At 45.8% G+C, this 25830-nt stretch overlaps 1 protein-coding gene across 2 annotated transcripts; it reads left to right on the forward strand.

Annotated features, from left to right (window-relative positions):
- Positions 1 to 3050: 3050 nt before the first annotated feature.
- On the forward strand, positions 3051 to 25298 carry SLC39A13 (solute carrier family 39 member 13). 2 transcript variants are annotated; one of them, XM_088448641.1, is made up of 10 exons: positions 3051 to 3191; positions 4815 to 5035; positions 5909 to 6022; positions 8261 to 8394; positions 19085 to 19168; positions 19270 to 19359; positions 19731 to 19781; positions 19867 to 19999; positions 20138 to 20237; positions 24113 to 25298. In XM_088448641.1, exons 2-10 carry the CDS (start codon positions 4816 to 4818, stop codon positions 24186 to 24188), a joined length of 1002 nt encoding a protein of 333 aa, XP_088304767.1. In that variant the 5' UTR covers positions 3051 to 3191; position 4815; the 3' UTR covers positions 24189 to 25298. The 2 variants fall into 2 exon arrangements, with proteins under 2 accessions (XP_088304767.1, XP_088304766.1); XM_088448640.1 differs by having other exon boundaries at positions 3190 to 3211.
- Positions 25299 to 25830: the final 532 nt, after the last annotated feature.

Here is a 25830-nt window from a genome sequence, read left to right on the forward strand (position 1 = left end):
GCTGTCCCTGGTGGTCTAGTGGAAGGCGCAGGATCAGTACCTTTCCCCACGCGCAGCCGGTCCCCAGGGAGCCCCCTGCCTGGGGACCAAACAGGACTGTGTTACCGGCGGGTGCCCACCGCGGGACCCCGCCGCTTACCTTGTTCCCCGTGCATCCGGCCACAGTCTAGGTAGCCGGGGATCACCGCTAGCTGTGACCCCAGCTACCTACCAGCATCCCCGGATCGGTACCGGCGTTCTGGTACCGGCGGGGTGTAGGAGTGACAGCATGGACGTCAATACTGACTGTCCTATGCTGGAGCACTCTAGTTGTGCAGCCACAGCTGCGAAGAAATATTCAGGGGCCTTAAAAAGACCCCCCTCTGTACGGTGCGACTGGTCCGGCCAGGCACCTACGAAAACTGAGTGGCCTGAGGCTCGGGGGCGGGGTATAGGAGAGGGACCCCAGTGCATCCTGGGAGGCTGAAAATTTTACTCTGTGGTGCCTGGATGTCTGCCGCCATCGCCTATACCCCAAGGTATCCTGTGGATACCCTATGGACCCTGAAGTAGAAATGTACATTTTCAATAGCCCATCAGAACAGAAGACTGCGATGCATAAAAGACGCCATATCCTTTAAATCAGGGGTGGGGAACCTTTTTCTGTTGAGGGCCATTTTGATATATATATATATATATATATATATGACATTATTCGCGGGCCTGGTGCAGACCATGCCCCCTTTGTGTGATGTCACATAGGGGCGGGGCCACAATTGCCGGTGATTACAGCAATGCTTGGAGCATCCTGAGGATGCTCCGGGAGCTGTTAGGGCACCGGTGTGACAGTCTGAAGCGTCCTAAGGACACTCCAGGTGGCACTGCTGCATAGATTCTGGCTGCAGGGTGCCAAATGAGGCTAACAGAAAAAAGCTCTGAGGGCCAGACCAAATGATTCCGGGGGCCTTATACGGCCCCCGGGCCTAAGGTTCCCCATCCCTGCTTTAAATGAATACGCAGGATGATAAGTGATCACGACCAGACAAGAAAGGAGTATTGTACAACATGAAGATCCACAGGGACAGGTAAGCATGTAACCACGGGAGGGAGGAGGCGGGATGGATCGGGGCGAGAGGCGGACCGAAGAGACCCGGCATATGTTGGGTCAATTATATTCATTTCAAAATAAACCTCACAAAAAATAATCATTATGAACCAGTATCAACACTTCCTGTAGGTAACGTGAGGGGAGAAAAATATATATTTGCACCTTGTTAGTTTAATATTTGAGATACTCCAGGGCACTTGGGTACTTATTATATGTAAGTACTGTATATAAAGTGGTGAGACTTCCTTTTGGCACTGAGTGTTCAACACGATAAAATAAATATAACTGATACAAGGTAAATAAATGGTGAGCAAGCAATGTAAAGCTGGCCATACACGGGACGATTTTTAACACAATTTTGGGCAGTTTCTACAGGTTGGACAGACCAATCGTTTGCAAATAGTTGTATTTTGAGTCTCCTGCGACCCCGATGCGCGTCCCCGCCGTCGTCTAGTTGGATCGCAGATCAGATGGTTTTGCAGAGAGAACTCAACTGATCGTGTACGATGTGATACACTTCTATGCATCTTGGAACTTATTCTGAGTCGGTCGCGAGCGCCGATGCGCTCGTAACCGACTCGATGGTTAGGCCTGTGCACGCGCAGCGACCGAACTGCGCGTGCGCAAGCCCCAGAGCGACAGAGAAACTCTGTCGCTCCGGAGCTCGCTACCAAAGGGGCGGCTGTCGATGTTGATTGACAGCTGCCCCCGTTTGGTAGGCGGGCCAGGGGGGTGGTTTCCAAAACGGAGGCGTTCCTTTACGAACGCCTACTGTTTTGTGGGCGGCCGCACTGACATCATCAGTGATCTCAGTGGGGAGCTTCCTGCTCCATCAGGGCAGAAAGCTCCCTGGGGCTTACGAGTGCCCAGACCCAACCTTAGGGTCTGGTCGTAAGCCCCGATGGTCGCGATGGTAATCACCATCGCGACCATCAACCGGGTCGGTCGTTAAGCTGTGGGTGGTAACCCACAGCTTAACGATCGACAAGGAGGCAGCCATTCAGGATGCCAGCGGCCGCCCTGATTCAGTGCGACTGCTTGCATCTAATGACCGCCTCTGAATGAGGGCCCTTTTCCTGTGATGTTAATGATCAATCGTACACCATTTTACCACATCTTATGAAGAATTTCAAGGGAAATCGTACAACTGATCTTATCAACTTTGAATCTCACTGTGTATGGGGGCCTTAAGAGCTAAGAATATAAGCAGCATAAGTAAAACATGTCGGTGATAAAAGGCATAGGCTGAGCTTTGAAGCAAATAAAGTCAGTCGGCCCCGTACCGAATAACAGGAATAAAACAGCGTTATATTGCAAACGTTATATTGCAGGGGTATTATGTTCCAGAATACCCCTGTGTGACTGTTATTGTCCTCTGGAAACGGGTATCAGGATAGAGAATGCACGGGACGACGCGTTTCGAGCATCAAGTGCTCTTTATCAAGGTATAATGGCCGCTGCACGTTTGGAGACCGGCATGCGCAGGATCCCCTCCAGAGGAGTGAAGGGGCAACTGGCACAGTCACTTCCCTCCCAGCACATTTCGGAGCCCACGTCCCTGCATGTGCCTTTTCATATATCCCGGCGCCGTGATTGCAACTTGCAATGCGATAATGGTCGCTAATATCGCGCCCAGATCGTATTTCAAATGCGATTAATAGGCCCCATTATGTGTTATATAAAACACTATATCTATATACATGATATTATTGTTTTATCTTTTATATTAAGCCTCTATCTACATGTAGGCTTACACAGACTGAAATGTACACTCAGTTTTGCACTTTAATCACTGCTCTCAGGAAAACTAGCTATAATGTATTTTCTATGACATCTCCTGCTTATTAGACAAGACACATCCTCAGGCAGCCGGTGACTGGGCTGTGGCTGGAGGATACGTCTGTCTCCCTGTATACAGTATGTATTATGCTACCATGGCTGTGCAGTGTCTACTTGTGCAGCCGGAAGTACTCCAGCAAGTCGTCCCCCGATTCTGACACGTGGCTCCGGCAGAGGGGCTGGGGCAGGACTCGGGGCTGCTGGGGCGGAGGAGGCTGGGTCGGGAGTATGGCAGGGAATGGGATCGAGAGGACGACCGAGAGCGGTAATGTGATTTATCTGCATGTAAATGGCTGCACTGCTGTGCTGTCAGTGAGATGGGGCATTACAGAGGGGGCACAGGGACTATACTCAGTCCTTACAGAGGGGTACAGGGACTGTACTCGGTCCTAGCACAGGGACAGTACTCAGTCCTAGCACAGGGACTGTACTCCGTCATAGAACAGAGGGGCACAGGGACTGTACTCAGTCCTTACAGAGGGGCACAGGGACTGTACTCCGTCTTAGAACAGAGGGGGCACAGGGACTGTACTCGGTCCTAGCACAGAGGGGCACAGGGATTATACTCAGTCCTTACAGAGGAGCACAGGGACTGTACTCGGTCCTAGCACAGAGAGGGGCATATGTATAGCTCACAGGTGATTAGAACTTAGTTATAGCACAGGCAGGTAAAGGTGGTGCCTTGCAGGCACACATTTCCTGTGGCTCCCTTGCTGTTGTGGAACTACATGTCCCAGCATGTTTGCCTATTTCCACAGTAGCTGGCAGCCACAGGTCGCTTGACCTTTGAATAAGAAAATAAAGTATGTATGTGAGTTGGTGCAGTGCAGTTGTGTGGAACTACAGGTCCCAACATGCCTGAATCAACAGGGAACGTGAGTGAGTCTGGTGTAATGAGCAGATCAGCTGAAGTATGTGGATTAAGGTCACAGTGTGGGTTCAGGTGGGGGTCTGCAATGCTAGAAGTGGGCAGGATGTGGTGAGAAAAGGGGATGTGGGTGAGAGGTCTGAAGTGGGCACTGCGGCGTGAGTGAAGAGAAAGTGACACTCAGGAGGCAATTAAATGGGATGTCAGTGTGCAGGTGAAGTAGACTTGGTTGTCAGATCGCCATTTACAACCCCGAACAAGACATACAGATATTTCAGTCACATCGGATGCAATATCTACTTTTGTTTTATTTTGTGAATATGTAGCATGCATTCTCAGCTCATTTTCATGTCTCCAGTTGTCAGCGGCTGACCCGGCATGCCTAAGGGCATGCATTTCTGTGCCAGCAATTATAGTGGTGGGTGTGTATGTTAATAGTACTAAACACATAGCAGCACATCAATGGACTATGAACACCTATGTAAGGATAAATTGAGGAAAAACTAGACCCTAGAGCCTCATTAATGACAGACAACTAAAGATGGATAAGAAAGGGTGTATTTAACAAGGAAGATGTTGTTTTCTGCAAGTGTCCTTCATTTGCCAGACCGATCAGCCCTGAGGCCGTGTCTTCATATTTGACCAGTGAGCCTGTTCTCCACTTTACCTTGGGGTCCTTTCATGTGTTAAACTCTCAGTCACAGGACAAAAACTTTCTCGCCAGTTTTGGATTTTGTCGTTTTTATGAAAAAAAACTTGAGTCACTGCACCGCAGCATAAGTATATGGTGTATTGTGGATTTTCAAAGTCATACTTGGTGTTTTATTATTAGACAGATGTGTTCAAACTGGTACTTCTGCTGTAAAAAAAAATAGCGTTCTTATCTGTGAAGCTTGTTGGCATTTGTTATATATTGATTTATTATTTTGTGGTATTAGGAGCAAAATCTAAACTCAATTTTTTTTTTTTTTAAATGTCATTCTTCCCCTGCCTTCCCTTTGGAATGCTCTCACCATGTAGGATGATGTGGGGCAGGATTGTGCCTTGGCTGTGCTTCGCGTGTCTGGGCTTCCAGCTTGCTACTGGATGTGCCCCAGGGAATCGAGCCTGCGAAAATGCCAACTTCTCCTCTGTGGATGCCTGGGTCTGCTCCCTGCTCGGCTCCCTGCTCGTGGGCCTTAGTGGCGTGTTCCCACTCCTGGTGATTCCCACTCAAGCAAGTGGAGCGCTCACGTCTGAAGGTATGGTCACTGTGGCAACTTACATTTTGCGATTATAGCATGGTTAGATGTTTCATACCCGTCAGTGGGCAGTATATGTATATTTCTTCTTGGTGTGCCACACACTATAACTTCGGCATTTGTCACCGGGCCTGGCTGCGCAGAGGACCTGTTGAGGGAATGCTTACGATTTACGGCCGGCGGTTTTAATCCCGACAGCGGCATCCCGGCAGAGGAGGAAATCCCGATCGTCAAAGGTAAGTATTTACTAACCTAATTCTACTCCCTAACCCTCCCTTAGGGGTTCCTAACCCTAACCTCCTCCCCAAGTGCCTAAACCTAACCCCCCCCTTCCCCGCCGCCTAACCCTAACCTCCCCCTGGGGGGTAGCTAACCCTAACCTCCTCCCGGGGGGTCCCTAACCCCAACCCCCCCCCCCCCCTTCCCCTAGCCTAAACCTGACCTCCCGGGGGGGGGGTGCCTAACCCTAAGTCCCCCCCGGGAACCCTAACCCCCCCCTCTCGACGCCTGTCCGCACCCGCCTTACGGTAAGCCGGGTGTCGGGCTCTCGGCATAGGTAAAATGACAGTTGTCAGGATATCGATGCCTGTCATTTAACCCCTTGCCGGGATTAGACAGTCGGGAAGCCGACCGTCGGGATTCCGTCCATAGGCTTCCCGACTGCTTCCCCTGTTGAGGACCCCACGTGTCCTTAACTTTATTTTACTTCATTTTCCTATTTCTAGTATGTGCACTGTAAAAATTTGCTGTACATTAGTAAAACTCATGTCGTCATGTCGTCATGTCGATTTAGTCTGGTAGAATCAAAATTGCTGACAATTGTTTTTCTGCAGAAAAAAGGTGTTTTAATTCCGTTTGTTCTCCCACTTGCAGAGGGCACCAGGAGACTCAAGCAGCTGCTGAGTTTTGCCATTGGCGGGTTACTAGGTGATGTGTTCGTACATCTTCTGCCAGAGGCCTGGGCTTATACCTGCAGTGCCACCACAGGTACCATCTATTAATTAGCACTTAGTAATCCAGTATCTCCATTCTGCGCTGCCTTATTTTCTTCACTGCTGCTGTTGTGCATCTCGCTTCTAATTCTCTGCCAGATAACTGCTTGATGTAAAAAAAAAAAGTCAGAGCACCATTTATTTATTATTTTTTAAATACCTCTGTATGAAAATGTATTTCGTACAGTATATTGAATAACGCAAAGATAAACACGTGCATACAAGTCTGGGCATGACAAGTCCAAACTAGAAGATAGCATGCACCAGAGAGCGGTGAGACAATGTGGACGTGCAGTACAGGAGTATCTGTAGCTAAAGGTTTGCAACTATCTGACTATTGTAACCCGATAGTTTAAAACACCTATATCTTTAATGGGGCTTTTAATAATGAAAGCACTGCTATATAGTTCTGAATGGGGATTTGGAAGTAGTAGTGCTAGGTAGTCGTGCTCTAGTAATTAAGAAGCGTGTTTGAAAAGTGTTTTTTTTTGTTTTGTTTTTTTTGGTCTTTCATCAAACTTTTTTATATATATATATATATATATATATATATATTTGAAACATTCCAACAGAATAATGGTATCAAAATTAATAAATGGATAAAGAAAATAACATATCAGCAGACATAAAAATAGTTGGTATGACTCTCAGAGCTTAAGAATCAATATTATTCAATAATTAAGTACTTGACGTTGCCCGGGTTTAAATCTTCAAGATATTGTGTTTTTATTATGTGATGTCATCCAAATCCATCCAGTGGAAGGCACAGAACAGGCTCCCCGGGTCAAAGTTCTGCCTGACGCACTCCGCCGTGAGATCCGACCAGGACCCCAACCACTCCATTAGGCATCACAGACCAATTGTCACCCCTCTGTGAAGTTTTCAACCAGATCCAGTCAGTGGAATGCCCCCCCCCCCCCCTTAAAACCTGGCCAGGAGCCAACTGGACCATATCACGTTGGTTTCATCCCAATAGATACAGGGGCGTACGAATGCATAACCGGACAGACAAACAAACAGACTTATATATAAGATGACAATAATAACAATAAGTAGCCTACATATAAAATGATCAGGAAATGCCAAAATATGGGTTATAAACAAGTTAACACGTCTATGGGCATAGTTATCTCGGAGTTCGATGAATATATAAACTATGGGAGAACAAAAATGTACATAAAAAGGATCCTGGTGAGAGGACATAGGGTCAGAGAGTACTCATCAAAAAAGGGGGAAAACTTGTACAATTGCCTTAAGACCCTTTCTACCCAGACTAAAAATGCTTTTAACATATGGGTGCCAAATGGCAAATAATTTGCCCTATGCTCCCTGTGTATGGACATTTCTGTCCAGTCCAGGGTGAACAGATGAGTAATGAGTAAGCCACGGCAACAAGAGGGTAAGGCTAGGGACTTTAGTGGCAATCCATTTGGAGAGAATCGTTTTTATTCTCCCACCACTAGGGGGTACAGGGATGACGTTGGGTATAGCCTGGAGAGGAGTGTCTGGGCAACAAACAGTTAACCTTGCATTCCCAGCAGCCCGGGCTCCCTCTCCTCTATTCCCCAGCCACCGGCAGCCAATTTTAATTTGGTGCCGGCAGGAGTGGGCAACCTTTTTGGGGGTGGCACCCCTTTTGGACATTGTCCTGTGTCTCTGTTGACATGAAAGAGCACCAGTAACAACCAAGGACTGATCCAATGTTTATGGGAAGTCAGCCTATGACATTTGTCAGGAGCCAGTGACGTCACTGAGGAACCACATGAGCACTAATTTTGCGGTATGATCAATATTCAGTAGTTCCTAGTAAATTTCTAGGCTGTATTGGTTCAGTTCACAAAAAGCATGCCTCCACTGCATGTAAGCTCCAGGTACATGTATACGATGACCTCTTGCCCGTAAAATTTGTCTGAGTAGTGATATCGGTGGACTATTCATCAGATAGACTTGTGTATCGTAGGAAATAAAATGCAAGGTCTTTTTTTGAATAAGAACATTACCTGTGGTATATTTTATGCTATCCTGCATTTTGTATAGGGATAAAATTAGTTTCAATTACTGTATAAGAGAAAAAAATAACGAGAGGCTGTTTTAGATTTTTGTCCTGTATAAAATTAGTTTGATTTTTCATCCTCAACTTTTTTAGTGACCTGATCTCTGACGTGCCTACTTTATAGTTTGTACTAGGGAGTACATTGTCCCACGTGCAATAAAGTTTGTCTTGTTACCGCAGGAAGCGCCCAGACTCTCCAACAACAGAGGCTGCTGGGACTGTGGGTTATTATCGGGTTCCTCGCCTTCCTCATACTGGAGAAAACCTTTTCAGATGAAGGAACCAAACCGCAAACGAGCCCCAGTTCTGCTCCAGTGAGTGAGTCGCACTGGGTGTAAAACTATTTTTTTTTGGGGGGGGGGGGGGAATGAAGTGGGGGGTTATAATCTAATAGCAGGGCTAGCCTATGTAAATGTTTGAAAACTTGTTCTAATGAATTCTCTGCTTATAATATTTATCTATGGAGTTAGGTCTTTTTTTTTTTAGCATTTGGGTCGTGAGTACTCAGTCCATCTGGTCATCCAGGCTGCCCGTCATTTATCTGCTAATCGTACTTGCACTACATGGCCAAAAATGTGGACACCCGAACATTACACCCATGTGTGCTTGTTGAACATCTCCGTCCAAAACCATGGGCATTAATATAATCTAGGTGGCCCCCACTTTGCTGGGAAGCCTTTCCACTGGCATTTGGAACATAGCTCTGGAGATTCACATCCATTCAGCTGCAAAAGCATTGGTGAGGTAGTGAGGTCCAGATCCTGGTCAGTGTTCCAATTCATCCCAAAGGTCTTCCATGGGTTTGAGGTCAGGGCACTGTGCAGGTCAGTCCAGGTTCTTCTACACCAAACTTGGGAAACCATTTTGTGATGGAGCTTGCTTCGTGAACCAGGACATTTTCTTGCTATAGCAGGATAGGGCCTTCTGTTTCCAAAATGTTGGAAGTGCACAATTCTCTAGATTGTCATTGTGTGCTGTAGCATTAAAATTCTCCTTCCCTGTAACTAAGAGGCTCAGACCAAACCACAAGCCCCAGATCATTATTCCTCCTACACTAAACTTTACAGCAGTCAGAGGTGTACTGACATCCACCGAGCATTGAAGCCGGGGTTTCAGTACTTACCCCCTTTCACATCTGGGTGATGGACCCGGGTAATTCCTGTGTCTCATCACACTGGACCCGGGTCTTCCGTCTAACAGTGGACGCTTGTAGATGATGTCATCTCCAAGCGCTACTTTGTCCGCCAATCCGTTTTTTAGACCTGATCAGGGTCATCAAGACACGGGTTATGCCTTTCAGACATAAGCCGGGGCACTGACACAGGTTGCAAGTCGTGGGACTAACCCTGGTCAGTTGCAGAACCAACCCGGGTCAGACCCTTTCAGACATAAGGACCTGGGTCTACTCGCCGTGCCTGGCAAATTCACGGGTTTTTGCTTATGTCTGAAAGAGGTAACAGACATATGGGAAAGGTTGCAACCCCGTATCAGCTTCGCTGCTAACTGACTATGGTTATTGCATGGCTGTATGTGTCATTTAACGCCCCCGTTAGCAATAACTGAAATGGCCAAACACACTAATTAGAAAAGGTGTCTGCATACTTTTGACCATGTAGAGTATGTGTCAGACATTTACATATTTGGACTCCTTTTTTAAAAGTGGGTTGAAATACAAAGACCACCAGCTTCTTGCCTGGGGCAAGAACAGAGTCCTTTTGCGTAGCTGAAATGACCGTCTGCCCTTCTGCAAATGCAGCATCTCCGCCTGTTATCTCAATTTGATCTTTTTAAATCTAGTTTTTGCACTGCTCCTTAAACTAGGTGCACTAGCGTGCCTGCTTTCCTCTGCAGAGAAACCTCCTTGCTACACCCAACTCTTCCCGTCGTCCTGTAAAAGCCTATGCCCCTCCGTAAGCTCTTATCTCCTGTGGCAAGCCCAGGTAGCGTGGAGGAAATCTAGGGTAACTGAGGAGCACAGCCAGACTGAAGTAGATTTCTTTACTGTACATAGATTGCTTTGCATTTCGTAGTGAGCAGGGCATGATATCACTGGTGCGCTTCAATTGAACTGCTAGAAAGCATAGGGGTCTAGGTCAGGCAGTATTTCCTCTCTACACCTCTTTTTCTGCCTTTCATTGTAGGTTTAGGCTTCTATTTATGAAGCGGTGGCTTTGACCTCAATATTTAAAGCAACACTGATATTAAGTGCAAAATGCGTCTGGATTTTGGCAATTAATATTAGTTTTACATTTTCTGGTTAAACCCGCTGCTCTGTAAATATAGCCCATGGCATCATGACCCACTGATACAGAAGGTGGTCTTATTTCCAGCAGACTATTTATAACATGATGCCATTAGATTATAAGAATAGTATGCTAATCTCTTACCACATCACCACATAAAGGCGGATTTTGAAGCAAAAAAAAAAAAAAAGCAAGTAACTTTACATCTGGGTCAAACCTTGTTAAATAAACAGGGATAAATACATTTATTAATTATTATTATTTTTTTTGCATGCAGGGTAAATATTGGCTGCTTTTTCATGTAGCTCACGAGTGCTGGACAGTTGCATGTGTACGGGCGGTCAGCTGATTCCCTGTACTCACAGCACGATGGACCGATATATCTGCCATCGGCTGTTCAGCACAGTCGACGCGATATGTCTGTGAGCAACGGGGTTCAGACATATCGCTGGTACACACTGGCCGACGGCATATGATATATTGGCTGATCAATTGATCGGCCAATATATCTGCCAGTGTGTACCCAGCTTATCTCCCCTAACTTGTGTTGTATAACTCTGAACAGAACAATGACTTTGCTGATACAATAGTAGTGACATTACAAGACAACCATAGTGATTACAACGATGTTTCTCCTTCAAAGCTTATGGAAAAATGTCTATAGTGATTGGTAGATCTCCTCGTTCAGTCACCTGTATCGCTCATCAGTTCTTGTGTAACTGTCCTCTTATAACCTATTTATCAGAAATATCCATCTCAACAATGCAGTCTGTTTGGTTTAAGGGTGTTTCCCCACTCTCGGAGAGAGTTTACACGACTTCCTCTTACCTACCCTGGTACAGTTATGCTGGGTGCACATTGGCTGATATATCGGCCGTTCAGTTGAACAGCCAATATATCATGTGCATTGTCAGCCAGGGTGTACAGACTATGGGCCTCATTCAGAGTCGGTCGGAGGATGCAAGCGGTCGCTCAGAAACTGGGCGGCCGCTTGCATCCTGACCGGCCGCCTCTGTTGCGGTCGTTAGGCTGTGGGTTAACACCCACAGCTCTAACGACCGCTCGGGTGATGGTCAGAGACCATCGCGAACATCGGGGCTTACGACGAGACCCTAGGGTAGGGTCTCACTTGTCGTAAGCCCCAGAGAGCTTCTGGCTCTGTCAGAGCCGGAAGCTCTCCGCTGACATCACTAGTTCCCATGGGAACGCCTCCGTTTGGGCTGCCACCCCCCCGGCCCACCTTCCAAACGGGGCGAGCTGTCAATCAACATCGACAGCTCGCCCCCTTTGGAAAGAGACCCGCTACGACCAGGGCTGTGGGTCGTAGCGGGTCTCACGCATGCGCACGAGGGAGCCGGCTCCCTCATGCACACTGGCAAAACATCGAGGCGGCCGTGCACCGTACGGCCTCCTCTGAATAAGGTCCTATATGTCTGTGAACGATGTCATTCAGAGACCTAATGCGTCGGCTGTGCAGCACAGCCGATGACGGATATATCTTCACATCGTGCTGTTTTATGGGCGGTCAGCCGGGGAGGGAGTTGCGACTAAACCCCTGGCCAGCGGGACTGCAGTGATGATTGCTTAGTACGTATAAACAACCATTATCTGCAGATATCTCTTTCTGGTGTGTTCCCACCTTTAGTGTACGGGCTGTCCTGTGGGATCTCTACAAAATGAGTTGCTGCTGCAGGGTTCCAGCACAGTAACCGCTTGTGGTAAGGTGTAGGTGAGCGGACGCATCAGGCACATGATCGGATGAGGGGGCTGGGGAGAGAGAGAGTCACCCTTAGGCTGTTTTTCTTCCAATAAAATATTAAGAATCAATTCTTAACACTCTCCACTGCTCATGAGCTTATTCCGTGACAAGCGCGTGTGTAAGGCGAATATTAACCACAGATTTGGATGATACGCTGACAACATGTAACATCTCAGGGAAATATGTAATTACTGCGCAGTGTCACAGGGTTTTCCCATGAGACCATAAAAACTGGAACCATCCACAAAAGAGATTAATAGCCTCAGAGCTGACAGCAGAGAATGAATTATAATTATTTGTAAATACTGAGCATCTTATGACAACAGTGTAAATATTATTTGTAAGTGCTAACTGCTTGGGAGCATTAAAGAATCTGGGAAACATAGAGATGTGAAATGCTTATAATTTAGGAGCAGAATTACAGCTCCCTTGTTATCGGGTAACCATAATAACGGAATAATTACTAATTAATTTATTCTACAATAATCAGAGTATGGATTTGAGTCGTCATCGGTTTCATCCTGCCCAAAACTAGTAGTGACACAGAGCCTGGTTCTGATTCGCGCTCAGCGAATACGGCTACAGGCTCTTCCCTGGTGTACAGCCGTGCGCCTGACTGTGCAAGGACTGAGACGCCTACGGTCAGCGTCTTTAGGCTCAAATCGCGCTTGGCGCATCTTTAGACACCGCCATCGATCTCGCCACCATAATTCGTACCAGCCCCATTGAACACGCAATGCATTTTCAAAATATTTCTGAGACCCTGCGTTTCAAATCACAACCGCCAGGGACTGTGGTCACATGCGCAGCGCGAATATGATGTACGAGCAGTAGGAAACAATCGCTCAGCTGCGTCCGACATCGGCAGTGCTTCCGACACAGAATCTGGTCCATAGGATAATAAAACAACAATAGGATATGCAGTTATAAACCTATTGCTGTGTAGGCACACTAATGGATATGATCTTTAAAAGGACTAAAAAAAAAAAATTAAGTAGTGGATTCCCCCTGTCCATATCTTATGCTACCGTTATATTTTATTACACACTGTAGCTTTTTTTTTTTGTGTTAATTATTTTGTCTGTGTGAAACTCGTATGCCCAAGTACTAATCCATATTTAAGATTGTTTTAAATGGTACATAGAATACTATTAATGGGTCCTGTATGTGCACCGCTACAAGAGGACTGCTGTTCTAGCTTTCTGTTTTAGGCCCGTATTCAATTAGAGGTGAGAGGTCGTAATCAGCGAAAAAGTTTCGCATATTGCCGCTTTTCGACTGGACGGAATTTATCTCCAAGTTCAATTCCAGCCAGAATTCGCCTAAGCGGAAACTCAATGCAATGTATTAGGCAAAAAAGATTGGCCTTTGAATAGCAGGTGAAAACAAGTGCAAAATCTTTATTTTGGCGGGGAAACGACCCAGAACCCTTGGTACAGTCCCCCAAAGGACAAATCTGGCAAAAAAAAAACAAACCCTAAAAACACACATAAAAAGTACTTTCATTTTTGGGGGGATAAGTATAAAAACTAGCGAAATAGACTTTTGGGGGTCTGCAAGGATGGGTCGGGTGTTTTTGGGATTACAGGTACATGTAGCAGGTGCGTTTTTGAATTTTTTTAAAAAAGTAGACTTTAGAAACATAAAAATATGCTACAGTAGCACCTATTTTCCAGTACCCCAAATTTGACTGGAGTACTTATATTCACCAAAAAATCCTGCTTTCTGTCATTGTTCATCACTTATGCAAAGACGCTAATAAGAACCAATTTAAACTACTTAAGTATCCCAAACACTTTTATTAGGGGTATTACTACACATGTACATTGATTCCCTATGTTACTGCATCTTTTTTGGGGGTACAGACTGATTTCCCCACTTCTGACAGTACTTTCCACCTGTTCCGCATTCGCCGCTTTCCGTTTTCGCCTGGTTTGGAAATGAATAGGGCGAAAAGCGTGGGACGCACACAAAAAGTTTTCGCCTCTGAAGGAAGCAGAAAGTCTGATAGGCGAAAGCTTTTTGACTTTTCGCCTCTTAATTGAAACCGGGCCTTAGTCCGTGTGTCAGATTTGTGTCTCCTGCTGGGCTCACCTAGCTTTACAGGCACTACCGTCAATTCACGGAACGTATCAGGACACTGCTGTAGTGGGCAGGTAATGGGGGTCTCGCGCACATTTGCTGGGCTTGCTTTTCCAACGTCCTTTGAGTGGTGGAAAACCCATAGGGGTCTATGTAATATAAATGTGTTTTATATTGGGTACTGATCCACATGGTTTTATTAAAGAAAAAATTAAAATGACCAGATTTCTGTGGTAGATTCATGTACTAGCATACTAATTTAGATTATTTCATTGCTCTAGAATATATCATTTTATAATTTAAATGTGTCCATACATCTAGCCGCTATCGTGGCAACTCCCCATTCTGCCGACGGCAGGGTTGGGAAATCTGGAATATAATCCCGATTTCCGACGGCAGGGTTGGGTAATCTGGAATACAATCTCGATTTCCGACGTCAGGGTTGGGTAATCTGGAATACAATCCCGATTTCCGACGGCAGGGTTGGGTAATCTGGAATACAATCTCGGTTTTCTGATCCCGACCCGAAAATGGTCGAAATTGGAGAAACGGGTATTTTTTTACATGTTAAATTTCCCCAACATGCTGACTGATCGCCGATGATCGGTTTGAAAAGGCAAAACACGGAATCGGGGGCTCCTCTTTCAATGAGTATTAAGATTTGTGGAAATGTATTAATGGATGAAGGATTAATAGTGAGTACAGGTTACTGAAAAGTACTTTTGACACTGTGCCCTCCTGTGGGGGCAATTCACCACTGTAGCCCCGATATCATCGGGGGACTAAAGCCTGTGTTCGGTCACATATCTCAGCTACACTCCTGGTGTAATCAGCGGCTTTGACAAGTGGTTTTTAAACAGCAATAGAGATAAATGCTATACAAGCCTGGTTTAGCAGTTATTGCAATAGCCATTTTAAAACGGTCGGTCAAAGCCACCAATGATCGGTGGTTTTGACTCGTAACCTAGAGGGTGAATTCAATTAGCCCCAATAATGCGGTCAGTTTTCATGCGCTAAGTCTTTGCACCCTTCACGTGCAAATTACGCTGATTGCATCTATTCAATCCCAAAATTACATGAAGGTGAATTCGCACGAAAATTCTTCCTGCTTTTACTGGCGATAAGTATAGGCGAAAATGGGGGAAAAATGCCTGTACCCCAAACAAAGGCAAAGTGATCTAGGATAACAGTATAGAAGTGATTAGTGGCCCTAATAAAAGTATTTGGGGTTCTTAAATTGTGTGACAAATGGATGTTATATGCATATTTCTAACACAGCCAAATAATGATAGAAAGCAAGTGGTGGTTTTTTGTTTTTTGCAAAATAAATGTTCTTTTTAAATTGGGGGTGCATAAAAGTACCTATAAGTATATATTTGTATCATTCAAAGACACTTTAAAAAAAAAACTTTAAAAATACACCTGTAATACCCACCTGCAATCATAAAAACACCTGTCCCATTCATACAGCACCCCCCATATACCTGTCCCACTCATACAGCACCCCCCATATACCTGTCCCACTCATACAGCACCCCCATATACCTGTCCCACTCATACAGCACCCCCATATACCTGTCCCATTCATACAGCACCCCCATATACCTGTCCTATTCATACAGCACCCCCATATACCTGTATCACATCATATAGCATCCCCATATAACTGTCCCATTCATACAGCACCCCCATATACCTGTCCCATTCATACAGCACTCCCATATACCTGTCCCATTCATACAGCACCCCCATATACCTGTCCTATTCATACAGCACTCCCATATACCTGTCCCATTCATACAGCACCCCCATATACCTGTCCCACTCATACAGCACCCCCATATACCTGTATCACATCATATAGCATCCCCATATACCTGTCCCACTCATACAGCACCCCCATATACCTGTCCTATTCATACAGCACCCCCATATACCTGTCCTATTCATACAGCACCCCCATATATACCTGTCCCATTCATACAGCACCCCCATATACCTGTCTCACATCATACAGCACCCCCATATACCTGTCCCACTCATACAGCACCCCCATATACCTGTCCTATTCATACAGCACCCCCATATACCTGTGCATTTCATACAGCACTCCCATATACCTGTCCCACTCATACAGCACCCCCATATACCTGTCCTATTCATACAGCACCCCCATATACCTGTGCATTTCATACAGCACTCCCATATACCTGTCCCACTCATACAGCACCCCCATATACCTGTCCCACTCATACAGCACCCCCATATACCTGTCCTATTCATACAGCATCCCCATATACCTGTCCCATTCATACAGCACCCCTCATATACCTGTCCCACTCATACAGCACCCCTCATATACCTGTCCCACTCATACAGCCCTGCCATATACCTGTCCCACTCATATAGTACCCCCATATACCTGTCCCACGCATACAGCCCTGCCATATACCTGTCCCACTCATATAGTACCCCCATATACCTGTCCCACGCATACAGCCCTGCCATATACCTGTCCCACTCATATAGTACCCCCGTATACCTGTCCCATTCATATAGCAGCCCCATATACCTGTCCCACTCATATAGCACCCCCATATACCTGTCCCATTAATATAGTACCCCCATATACCTGTCCTATTCATACAGCACCCCCATATACCTGTATCACATCATATAGCATCCCCATATACCTGTCCCACTCATACAGCACCCCCATATACCTGTCCTATTCATACAGCACCCCCATATACCTGTCCTATTCATACAGCACCCCCATATACCTGTCCCATTCATATAGTACCCCCGTATACCTGTCCCATTCATATAGCAGCCTCATAAACCTGTCCCACTCATATAGCACCCTCATAAACCTGTCCCACTCATATAGCACCCCCATATACCTGTCCCATTCATATAGTACCCCTTTATACCTGTCCCACTCATACAGCACCCCCATATACCTGTCTCACATCATACAGCACCCCCATATACCTGTCCCACTCATACAGCACCCCCATATACCTGTCCTATTCATACAGCACCCCCATATACCTGTGCATTTCATACAGCACTCCCATATACCTGTCCCATTCATACAACACACCCATATACCTGTCCCACTCATACAGCACCCCCATATACCTGTCCTACTCATACAGCACCCCCATATACCTGTCCTATTCATACAGCATCCCCATATACCTGTCCCATTCATACAGCACCCCTCATATACCTGTCCCATTCATACAGCACCCCTCATATACCTGTCCCACTCATATAGTACCCCCGTATACCTGTCCCATTCATATAGCAGCCCCATATAGCTGTCCCACTCATATAGCACCCCCATATACCTGTCCCATTCATATAGTACCCCCGTATACCTGTCCCATTCATATAGCAGCCCCATAAACCTGTCCCACTCATATAGCACCCTCATAAACCTGTCCCACTCATATAGCACCCCCATATACCTGTCCCATTCATATAGTACCCCTTTATACCTGTCCCACGCATACAGTCCCCCCATATACCTGTCCTGCATCAATTAACCCATTTTCCTGCACTTTTATACCCAAAACATGACATTTTTTTTATTTTTTGCATAATTAATCATTAAGGAGAGTGTCATTAATGACTAATTATGACTAGTAAGTAACAATATTTTTACCTTGTAATAGGGATTTTTCCCCTGCTCAGGAGGTGGTGAAATTGTTTTGCAAATTTATGCTATGGAGAATTCGCACCCGTAAAAAACCGCGGCTTATGGGATAGTGCGATAAGTACAAATAAACACGATAAGCCGCGTCTCACGAAAAAGCAGCTTATTGCGGTTAATTGAATTCCCCCCTTAGTATACATACCTAGTGTTGCATAGAGCTCTAGAATCTGCTTTGGAAGAGGTGAACGTAGTCTTTCCTCGAACATTGTGGTTCCCTATATGGTCTTATCCGTTTTATATTCCTCCCAAGCGTAGATCAGCACTACCATATGCTACATTTAAAGTTCACTCAAAAGGGTCAGAGTCCACCATAGGCGGCCGGTCAGCAACAGGAAAGTCCAGACTGACCAAAGTGGGTGTAATATGCCACAACATGGGTTGGATGTCAATCCAGAGTCTAAACCAGAGGTTCCCAAACTTTTTTGAATCACGATGCCCTAGAGTATCGGCATTGTTTTCACGGGACCCCTAAGCCGAAAGTTTGTTGTTGATTAATTTAAAAAAAAATGTAGTGAAGTAGTAAAGTGAAGTCAATTGTGCTTACCTGTCATCCTTAGGGTGCCCACACACATACCGATATACTTACCATCCGACGATGTGTCCGATTTCCCTTGAAATTCTCCCCGGCAGCTCAGCACACGATCTGCACACGATATGCTGTCTAATCTTCATACGATCTCCTGCAGCCAGATTTCTTTATAGTGCATTGTGTCCTAGATTGTCAGATCTGCCATACTGCACAGCAGACCTGATGCGATGTGCGACCTGCGGGGGCGCATCGGGATCGTGAGTGGGGGACTCACGATTTGGGTATTTTCTACCCGATCTGTCGTTCCAATGTGTCGGAATCGGCCAGATCGGGAAAAAAATAGCTGTGTGTGTGGGCACCCTAAGGGTCAGTTATGTAGTGGTGGACAGGTTTGCGCTTCTGTTTTTCCACATATTTACATTACATCGACCATGAAGAATTTGATTTGGTGCTGGACCACCAACCTGAGGCACCCCTGCAAGTGTCCCGAGGCACCCCAGGGTGCCGTGGCGCACAGTTTGGTAACCACTGGTCTAAACTAAGCAAGGAGCCACAAATACATTTTAACTGATTGTTAGTAGCTTAGTAAATGTGTGGCCGTGACTTGGTCTCGTCTATTCTTTGGGAACCTAAATTGTCAATTTGTTTTGTTTTGTTTTGTTTTCAGAAAGAGATCGCAGGCACCTTACCGAACGGAAACCATGAAGTGACGAGACCGCAGGAAAAGAGATCAGCCGGGGGCAGTATTAAGGTAAGTGTCTGTCATGTGGTGTACTGCTCCCCGCCAGCAACCTAGTCATCGTAAGACTAGATGGTAATCGCTTGCTTATTCTGACTGCTTGCTCGTTACAGGTTTGCGGCTACCTCAATCTGCTGGCGAACACCATCGATAATTTCACGCATGGCATGGCCGTGGCAGGCAGCTTTCTTGTCAGCAGAAAGGTAGGTCCTGAAACTGATCCCCTGTAGCGTAGCTGTAGTACTTCTACATGTGACACTGTGTATTTTAGTCTTAAGCTGCATACACACACACAGCGATTTAGTAAATGAACGATTTTAGTAAACTAAACTCGTTTACTAAAATCGTTCATTTACTAAATGTAATGAACGATTTTTTTTTTTTAACTACAAACGATTTTTGCATATTCCCTTACTGAAAATCGTTGAGTTGGTCAGTCCGACTGAACTACAAATGTGAACGCGCATGAACGATAATCGTTCATCGTTTTAACTCAGAAAGTGAACGATTTCGTTATCGATAATCGTTCAAAAAATCAGGGAAAGATGTTTATATGTTGTTGTTCTGTTTCCAGGTGGGAATTCTCACAACCATAGCCATCTTGCTACACGAAATTCCCCACGAGGTCAGTGTAGTTGATCCTGTGCGTTTGGCTTTGTCACTTATATCTGCCGGCTTTGCACAGCGCTTATTATGTGCTGCTTTTACAGGTGGGGGATTTTGCCATCCTCCTCCGTGCTGGTTTTGACCGCTGGAGTGCAGCAAAGATGCAAGTAATGACGGCGATGGGAGGCTTCCTGGGGGCCGGCTTTGCTATCTGTGCACAGTCCCCCAAAGGAGCTGGTAAGTACATTGTTGGCGACTTTACTAGACCGATCAATTGATGAATCAGGAGATGAAAAAACACTTGCAGGCAATTCATATAGGTGAACCCCCCTCCTCTCCACTTGGTTAAAAAAAATGTTACGGTTACCCTTGCAGGTGAAGCTGTGGCCTGGATTTTACCATTTACTTCCGGGGGATTTCTGTACATCGCATTGGTTAACGTATTGCCTGACCTCCTAGAAGAGAAGAATACTTGGTAAGCATATGTAGTTCATCTTTCTGACACTAAATGGAACGTATAACTTATTAGGTGACAATAAAAATAATTATTGCCCAGTTATTTATGTCAATGGTATAATAACCATAATAAGCTTGACTGCACTGATCTCACGTTTGATATCGACCAATGAGAATTTTCTGTGAGCTCAGGAGACCCAGGGATTGGTGATTGATATGTTCTTGTTGATAGTTCCGTCATTTACAGATTGCACAGGATGGTTGAATAATGTAGCTGACCGCCAAAATCTACAGTGCTTTGTTGGGTTTCTGACTCATTTAAGAATACTGACCCTGCAGCCTAGCCTAGAAATCTATGTTTCCATATTTGTAGGTGACAAGATGCTATGGGCTCTATTTAGTACAATCCGCATTAGTAAAAATCTCTTGCACAGACAGAGCTTGCGATAAAGCTCTGTCCCTGCGAATCCCCATCTGTACACGTTGCGGTATTTTTTTGCAAAACTACTGTGATAAGTGCCTACGCATGCGGTGACCGGCCGGACCCCCCCCCCCCTCCTCCTCAATTGCACTTACCTGCATGACTCCGGTCAGCTGACATTCCATACTGCACTGGGACCCGGTCACCTGATGACCAGGCCGCAGTGCACTATGGGAGACCAGCTAACTGGAGGGAGGACACCACCGGAGCCCCGAACTCTGGTCCCTGGACTCAGGTAAGTAAAATGTTTTTTGTTTTTTTTGGACTATTTATTTTTTTGCAGGGTATCAGCACGTTGACTTCAGGGGGATTTGGATAGATCAAGGAAGAAGGCTTGATAGTAAATAGCCGATAAGATTCCATATGGACAAAGTCAGGGTTATGCACATTATGACCGCACTGGAGTGAGTCTGTAGAACTGCACAGACGTCAGCACTTCCTAGGAAATGGACTGTAGCCTGCTCTCTAAGCTGCAAGAAGCATAATGAAACTATTCTTGTTTGCCCCAACTTAAATCCGCAAAATAAGTCCTTATTAAAATATTTTGCCAAGCCCCAAGTTATATATGCAGACGTGTGCGCCTGTATCCATAGTCATTACAGTGGATCATACTGAATAACCCTGACTCCAGGTGCTGTTATTGTGACAGCTGCTCGATTGTAAAAGAGACAGGCCGCACAAACTCACAGGACAGGACAGGACCGACAAGTGCTGTATAGACTGAGTGTAGCAGAATATGTCTGTCTTCCGTTTCAACACTCACAACTGTATGTCGTGAAAGTCGGAGTTTCTATGGCCCTGGAGCTGCACGCAAGACGTTGGCTGGAGTAGTGCAAAGCACACCGCCATTGCAAAGCCTTTTTCAATCCCAGGATGCTCCGTTCCTTCCCCCTATACCTCGCCCACAGCCTGAGGGAAACTCTGTTTCGTTGGTGTCTGGCAGGAGCTGGATCACCGTTTTAATAGTGGGGCTGCTATTAAGCAGCCCAAGCTTATTTTTATGATTTAACTTTCTTTTCATTCATTTTACTTCAAGAGCAGCAGCGCGAGACAGTCCTTTGGACATCTGCACTGCTGCTCCATCACCCCTCCGCGGCGAAGTGACACCAGCCCTCGGCTAGGTACTCCCGGCGAGGGGGTCCTTTTTGATCTTTCCTCAGGACAGGACTTTTCTTAGAACGTGCCCTGGCTTCCTTCTCAAGGTGGCTTCTCATTTCCACCTTAATGAGGAAATTGTGGTTCCGGCCTTTCAATCACCAGACCTCTCGGCAGGTGAGGCTTCTTTGCAAGTGGTCGGTGCTCTGAAGATCCACGTGGACCGTACTAGTTCCATCAGGAAATCAGACTCCCTCTTCATCTTCTATCGATTCCATAAGATGGCATGGCCAGCTAGCAAACAGACTCTGGCCAGATGGATTTGCATGACTATCTCGTAGGCTTACGCGCAGACTGGTCTCCCTGTGCCAGCTACAGTATCTACTCACTCTACTCGCTCTGTGGGTCCTCCGTGGGCAGAGTGCCGTGACGTCTCTGCTGAACAACTATGCAAGGCGGCTACGTGGTTTTCTGTTCACATCTTTCTTAGATTCTATGCTTTTGCCTCTCACAATGCTTCCTTCGGGTGCCGGGATCTCCTCTCAGCTCAGGAGCGTCCCCGCCCTTAAACAACTGCTTTGGGACATGCCCATTGCCTCCCTGTGGAGCCCTATGGACCCTGAAGAAGAAGAAAAGGAGAGTTATGGTAAAACTTACCCTTTGTTAACTCTTTCTTCGAAGTCCACAGGGCCCTATGGTCACTTGTTCCTTTTCTGTGTGAGAGTGTGATTCTTCAGTGTGCCAGTCTTCCTTCTCTCCTATCCTGCTCCTGCCTTGGGCTTGTTAACCAAACTGAGTTTGCCCTCAGGCTGTGGACGGGGTATAGGGGAAAGGACCGGAACATCCTGGGATTGAAAAAGCTTTGCTGTTGGTGTCCGGTCCTCCAAGTCCTACCTACACCCCATTGTCTCCCTGTGGACCCTATGGACTACGAAGAAAGAGAGTTAATAAGGGTAAGTTTTTACCTTAACTCTCCTTTTCTGGATTGAAGAGCTTCACCATCTGGAAGTCTGAAGGATGAATCTGGGTTTGACAGATGCCAGGTTTCATGCCTGAATGTTTACTGCGTATTGTAGAAGAATAACGGTCATGGTTTTGCCTGGACCCTTTAGTTCCATTAGAGAACTGCGTGAGTCTTTGTGGCATCCCATTTAGGAAGTTTGCTGAGTTAGGTGTGGAAGAATCTGACTGTTCAGCAGATAAGTGGCCTTAAACCCTTTCGAACACCTTTTGGAACAGCGACTGCGAGCCAAGCCCTATTATCTAACATCAGAGCTTGACCTCACTAAGGTCCTTAATCTGAGTCGCTCGCAGATGAGGCAAAAGACGTGTATGTGTCTTTATCCTAATGCCCCTGCCCATTTGGTGAATACTGAGAGCCCACCTTCAGTGTTATGCAGAGACGCAAATCCCCCTCGGTGCGTCTTTAGACGCACCATCGAAAATTGCACCAGCCCTATTGCAGGTCCAGTTTCTCCATTTTCAATATGGCGTCCTGTGTGAACGATTTTGTCTAGGCGTAGCTGCCTTTTAGTGACACACCCAAGTCTGCCTAGCCACTCCCCAGGAATGCCCACTAAGAACATAACACATGTGTCCACGTTAGTTCTGTGCCTCGGTGCAGTAGCAATCGTGATGCATGTGCTGGGCAACTCAAGTGCTTGCGCAGTACGTAAAAAATTGGCACAGCGTGCGACTCGGCTCCTTTTGTGGCTGAATGGATACAAATTCCCACTGCCATGTTCCTAACGCTAGTGGGAAAGCCATCTAGCAGTGTAGGGGGAGGTCAACTCCATAGTAATGTGTGTGTGTGTGTGTGTGTGTGTGTGTGTGTGATCAGATATACTGTATATGAAGCATTGGAGGCTCTAGCGAGATATGAAAGTTGTTAAAGGTTATTGCAGGCTTATAGTAATAATACTGCAGAGTCAGGTAAGTTCAGGCACAGCTAGGGTTACTATAGAGTAATATAGATTAGGTTTAGTTACTATATATTGCAGGAACGTGTAGCCAGTATTGTATAGCGGTGCAGAGTAACTAAGTGTAGGTAAGTATTTCTGTAGTGGTTCCGAGCAGACATTGCCCAGCAAGCGCTGGGTCCGGGCTTCCGTCCCGCACACATAGAAGAATTGTAGCCTCCTCAGAGGCTGTTGTGTTGATAGAGAAGAACACTCCCTCTGATTCCCTGGCCCAGCTGTACAGGTGCCACTCTGAATGGGGTCTTGGCTCCTTCACAGTAGGATAGCTCCCATCTACCAGTGTATCCGATCGCTGTCACTGTTTCATCTACTCTGTCATGTTTTCTCCTTTATTCCCAGGAATTCCCTGGTCCAGGTTATACTGATAAGCTGTGGGATTGCTGTGATGACCGTGTTGTCACTCACGGTGGAATGACGGCAACAGATCACACATATACAAGACTACTCTACGCTCCAGTACTGGAGTCCATGGCAAGGGATACCGGCATCAAGAAATACCCTGGATGGGGGGCACAGTTTGGGTATGATGACTGTTTTCTCTCCGGGTCCTTTCCTGTTCCACACTCCTGATCTCCTCAAATGGTCATTGGGGAACCGCACAACAGGCAGTGAATAAGGGAAACTCCGGTTCACACTTTGTACCTTGGTTTGTCCATTCCTCCTCCCGTGTGCACACACAAGCTGCCTAGTCTTTACCTTACAAGCATGTTATCCGATGTCTGCTGTGTATGTGACTTCAGCACATATTCCTGCCTCACCCACATGGCGGGTGCGCTTGTCTGTCTCCTTTGTGTTTGCTGACTTCTCTTTCTGTGTCTTCGCTACTTCTATACTGTATTGTGAGCAGTGCGCAGGGGGCTGGTTTTAGAACACACAATCAGATTAGAGGGCTCTAGGGTTGAACCAAGAGATGGAGATGACGGGGGCTATGTTATTTTTATTATGAGAGGTTATATTACAAATAGAGCATTTTATAGCTTACAGGTCATAACCTGATTGCACAAACCATTACTGTTACAGATTTTATACATAGATAAAACCACTGATGGTTTTTTTTTTTAGATGGTTTATTTAACAAGATTTTATTTCACTGAAAGCAATAAGAAGAGAGAGTGAGAAGACTTTCTGGTTGTTGGTTTAGTTTGCATTAGACAGACCCATGGTACATAGACAGTGCTTTGTCACCCTGCGCTGGGAACGGGCTGCGCTAGAATCAACATTTGTAGCTCTCGTGAGAAGAGTTTTAGCATTGATGTAGACGTCCGAGGTTGCCTTGTGTATGTGAGAACTTTACTTCGTATTGAGTGGTACGTGGATTTAGAGCAGCGGCCACCCAGTTACGTGTGCAAGGACTTTGTGCCTGTTTCTTTATATAAATAATATATGTGTAAATATGTATAAAGATGGTTTTTACAAGAGTTGGAATAGATCTAATTTTGCATACCTCTTTATGAATACGATGTAGAGAGAGATTTCTTTTATATACTTTTGCATGTCCTAATAAAAAAGAAGTTTCTATTTATTCCTGATACGTAAAGCCTCGTCTCCAGTTATTGCACAGTGCTTGGCAATTACAGTGGGGAATAACCATTCACATTCCTCATGCATTGCACTCTGATAAGGTCAGGCAACAATATTGTCCTAATATACCTGCGTTAGAGGTCCCTCTAGTGGCAAAACTGCATTACTGCATCATGTTTGCTAAATTATTAAAACCCCTTTTCCACTGCTGCAATAACCCTGGGCACTACCAGGGTGGGACCCGAGTAATGGTGCAGTGTAAACGGCGCAAACCCGGGTCATGCAAAAATAAACGCTGCTTGGAGCTTTAGTGAGCAGTCACCACCCACTTTTATGACCTCATCTTTGTGAGTCTGAAAAGGGCCATTTCTAATGACATACACAGATTTTGCAGGGCTGACCCCGATCCAAGGTGCAGTGTAAACTGGGTCGGACCCGGGTTTTTGGTGGAAAAAAGGTTTTATTAGTGGAACTTAAAAGTGATTGTACGAAGTGTATGTAAAATGCATTATCCTGGTTTATTTGTAAGGCGACAC

This window comes from Taudactylus pleione, unplaced genomic scaffold, assembly GCF_031769625.1.
Source record: "Taudactylus pleione unplaced genomic scaffold, aTauple2 ptg000462l, whole genome shotgun sequence".
Lineage (NCBI taxonomy): Eukaryota > Metazoa > Chordata > Amphibia > Anura > Myobatrachidae > Taudactylus > Taudactylus pleione.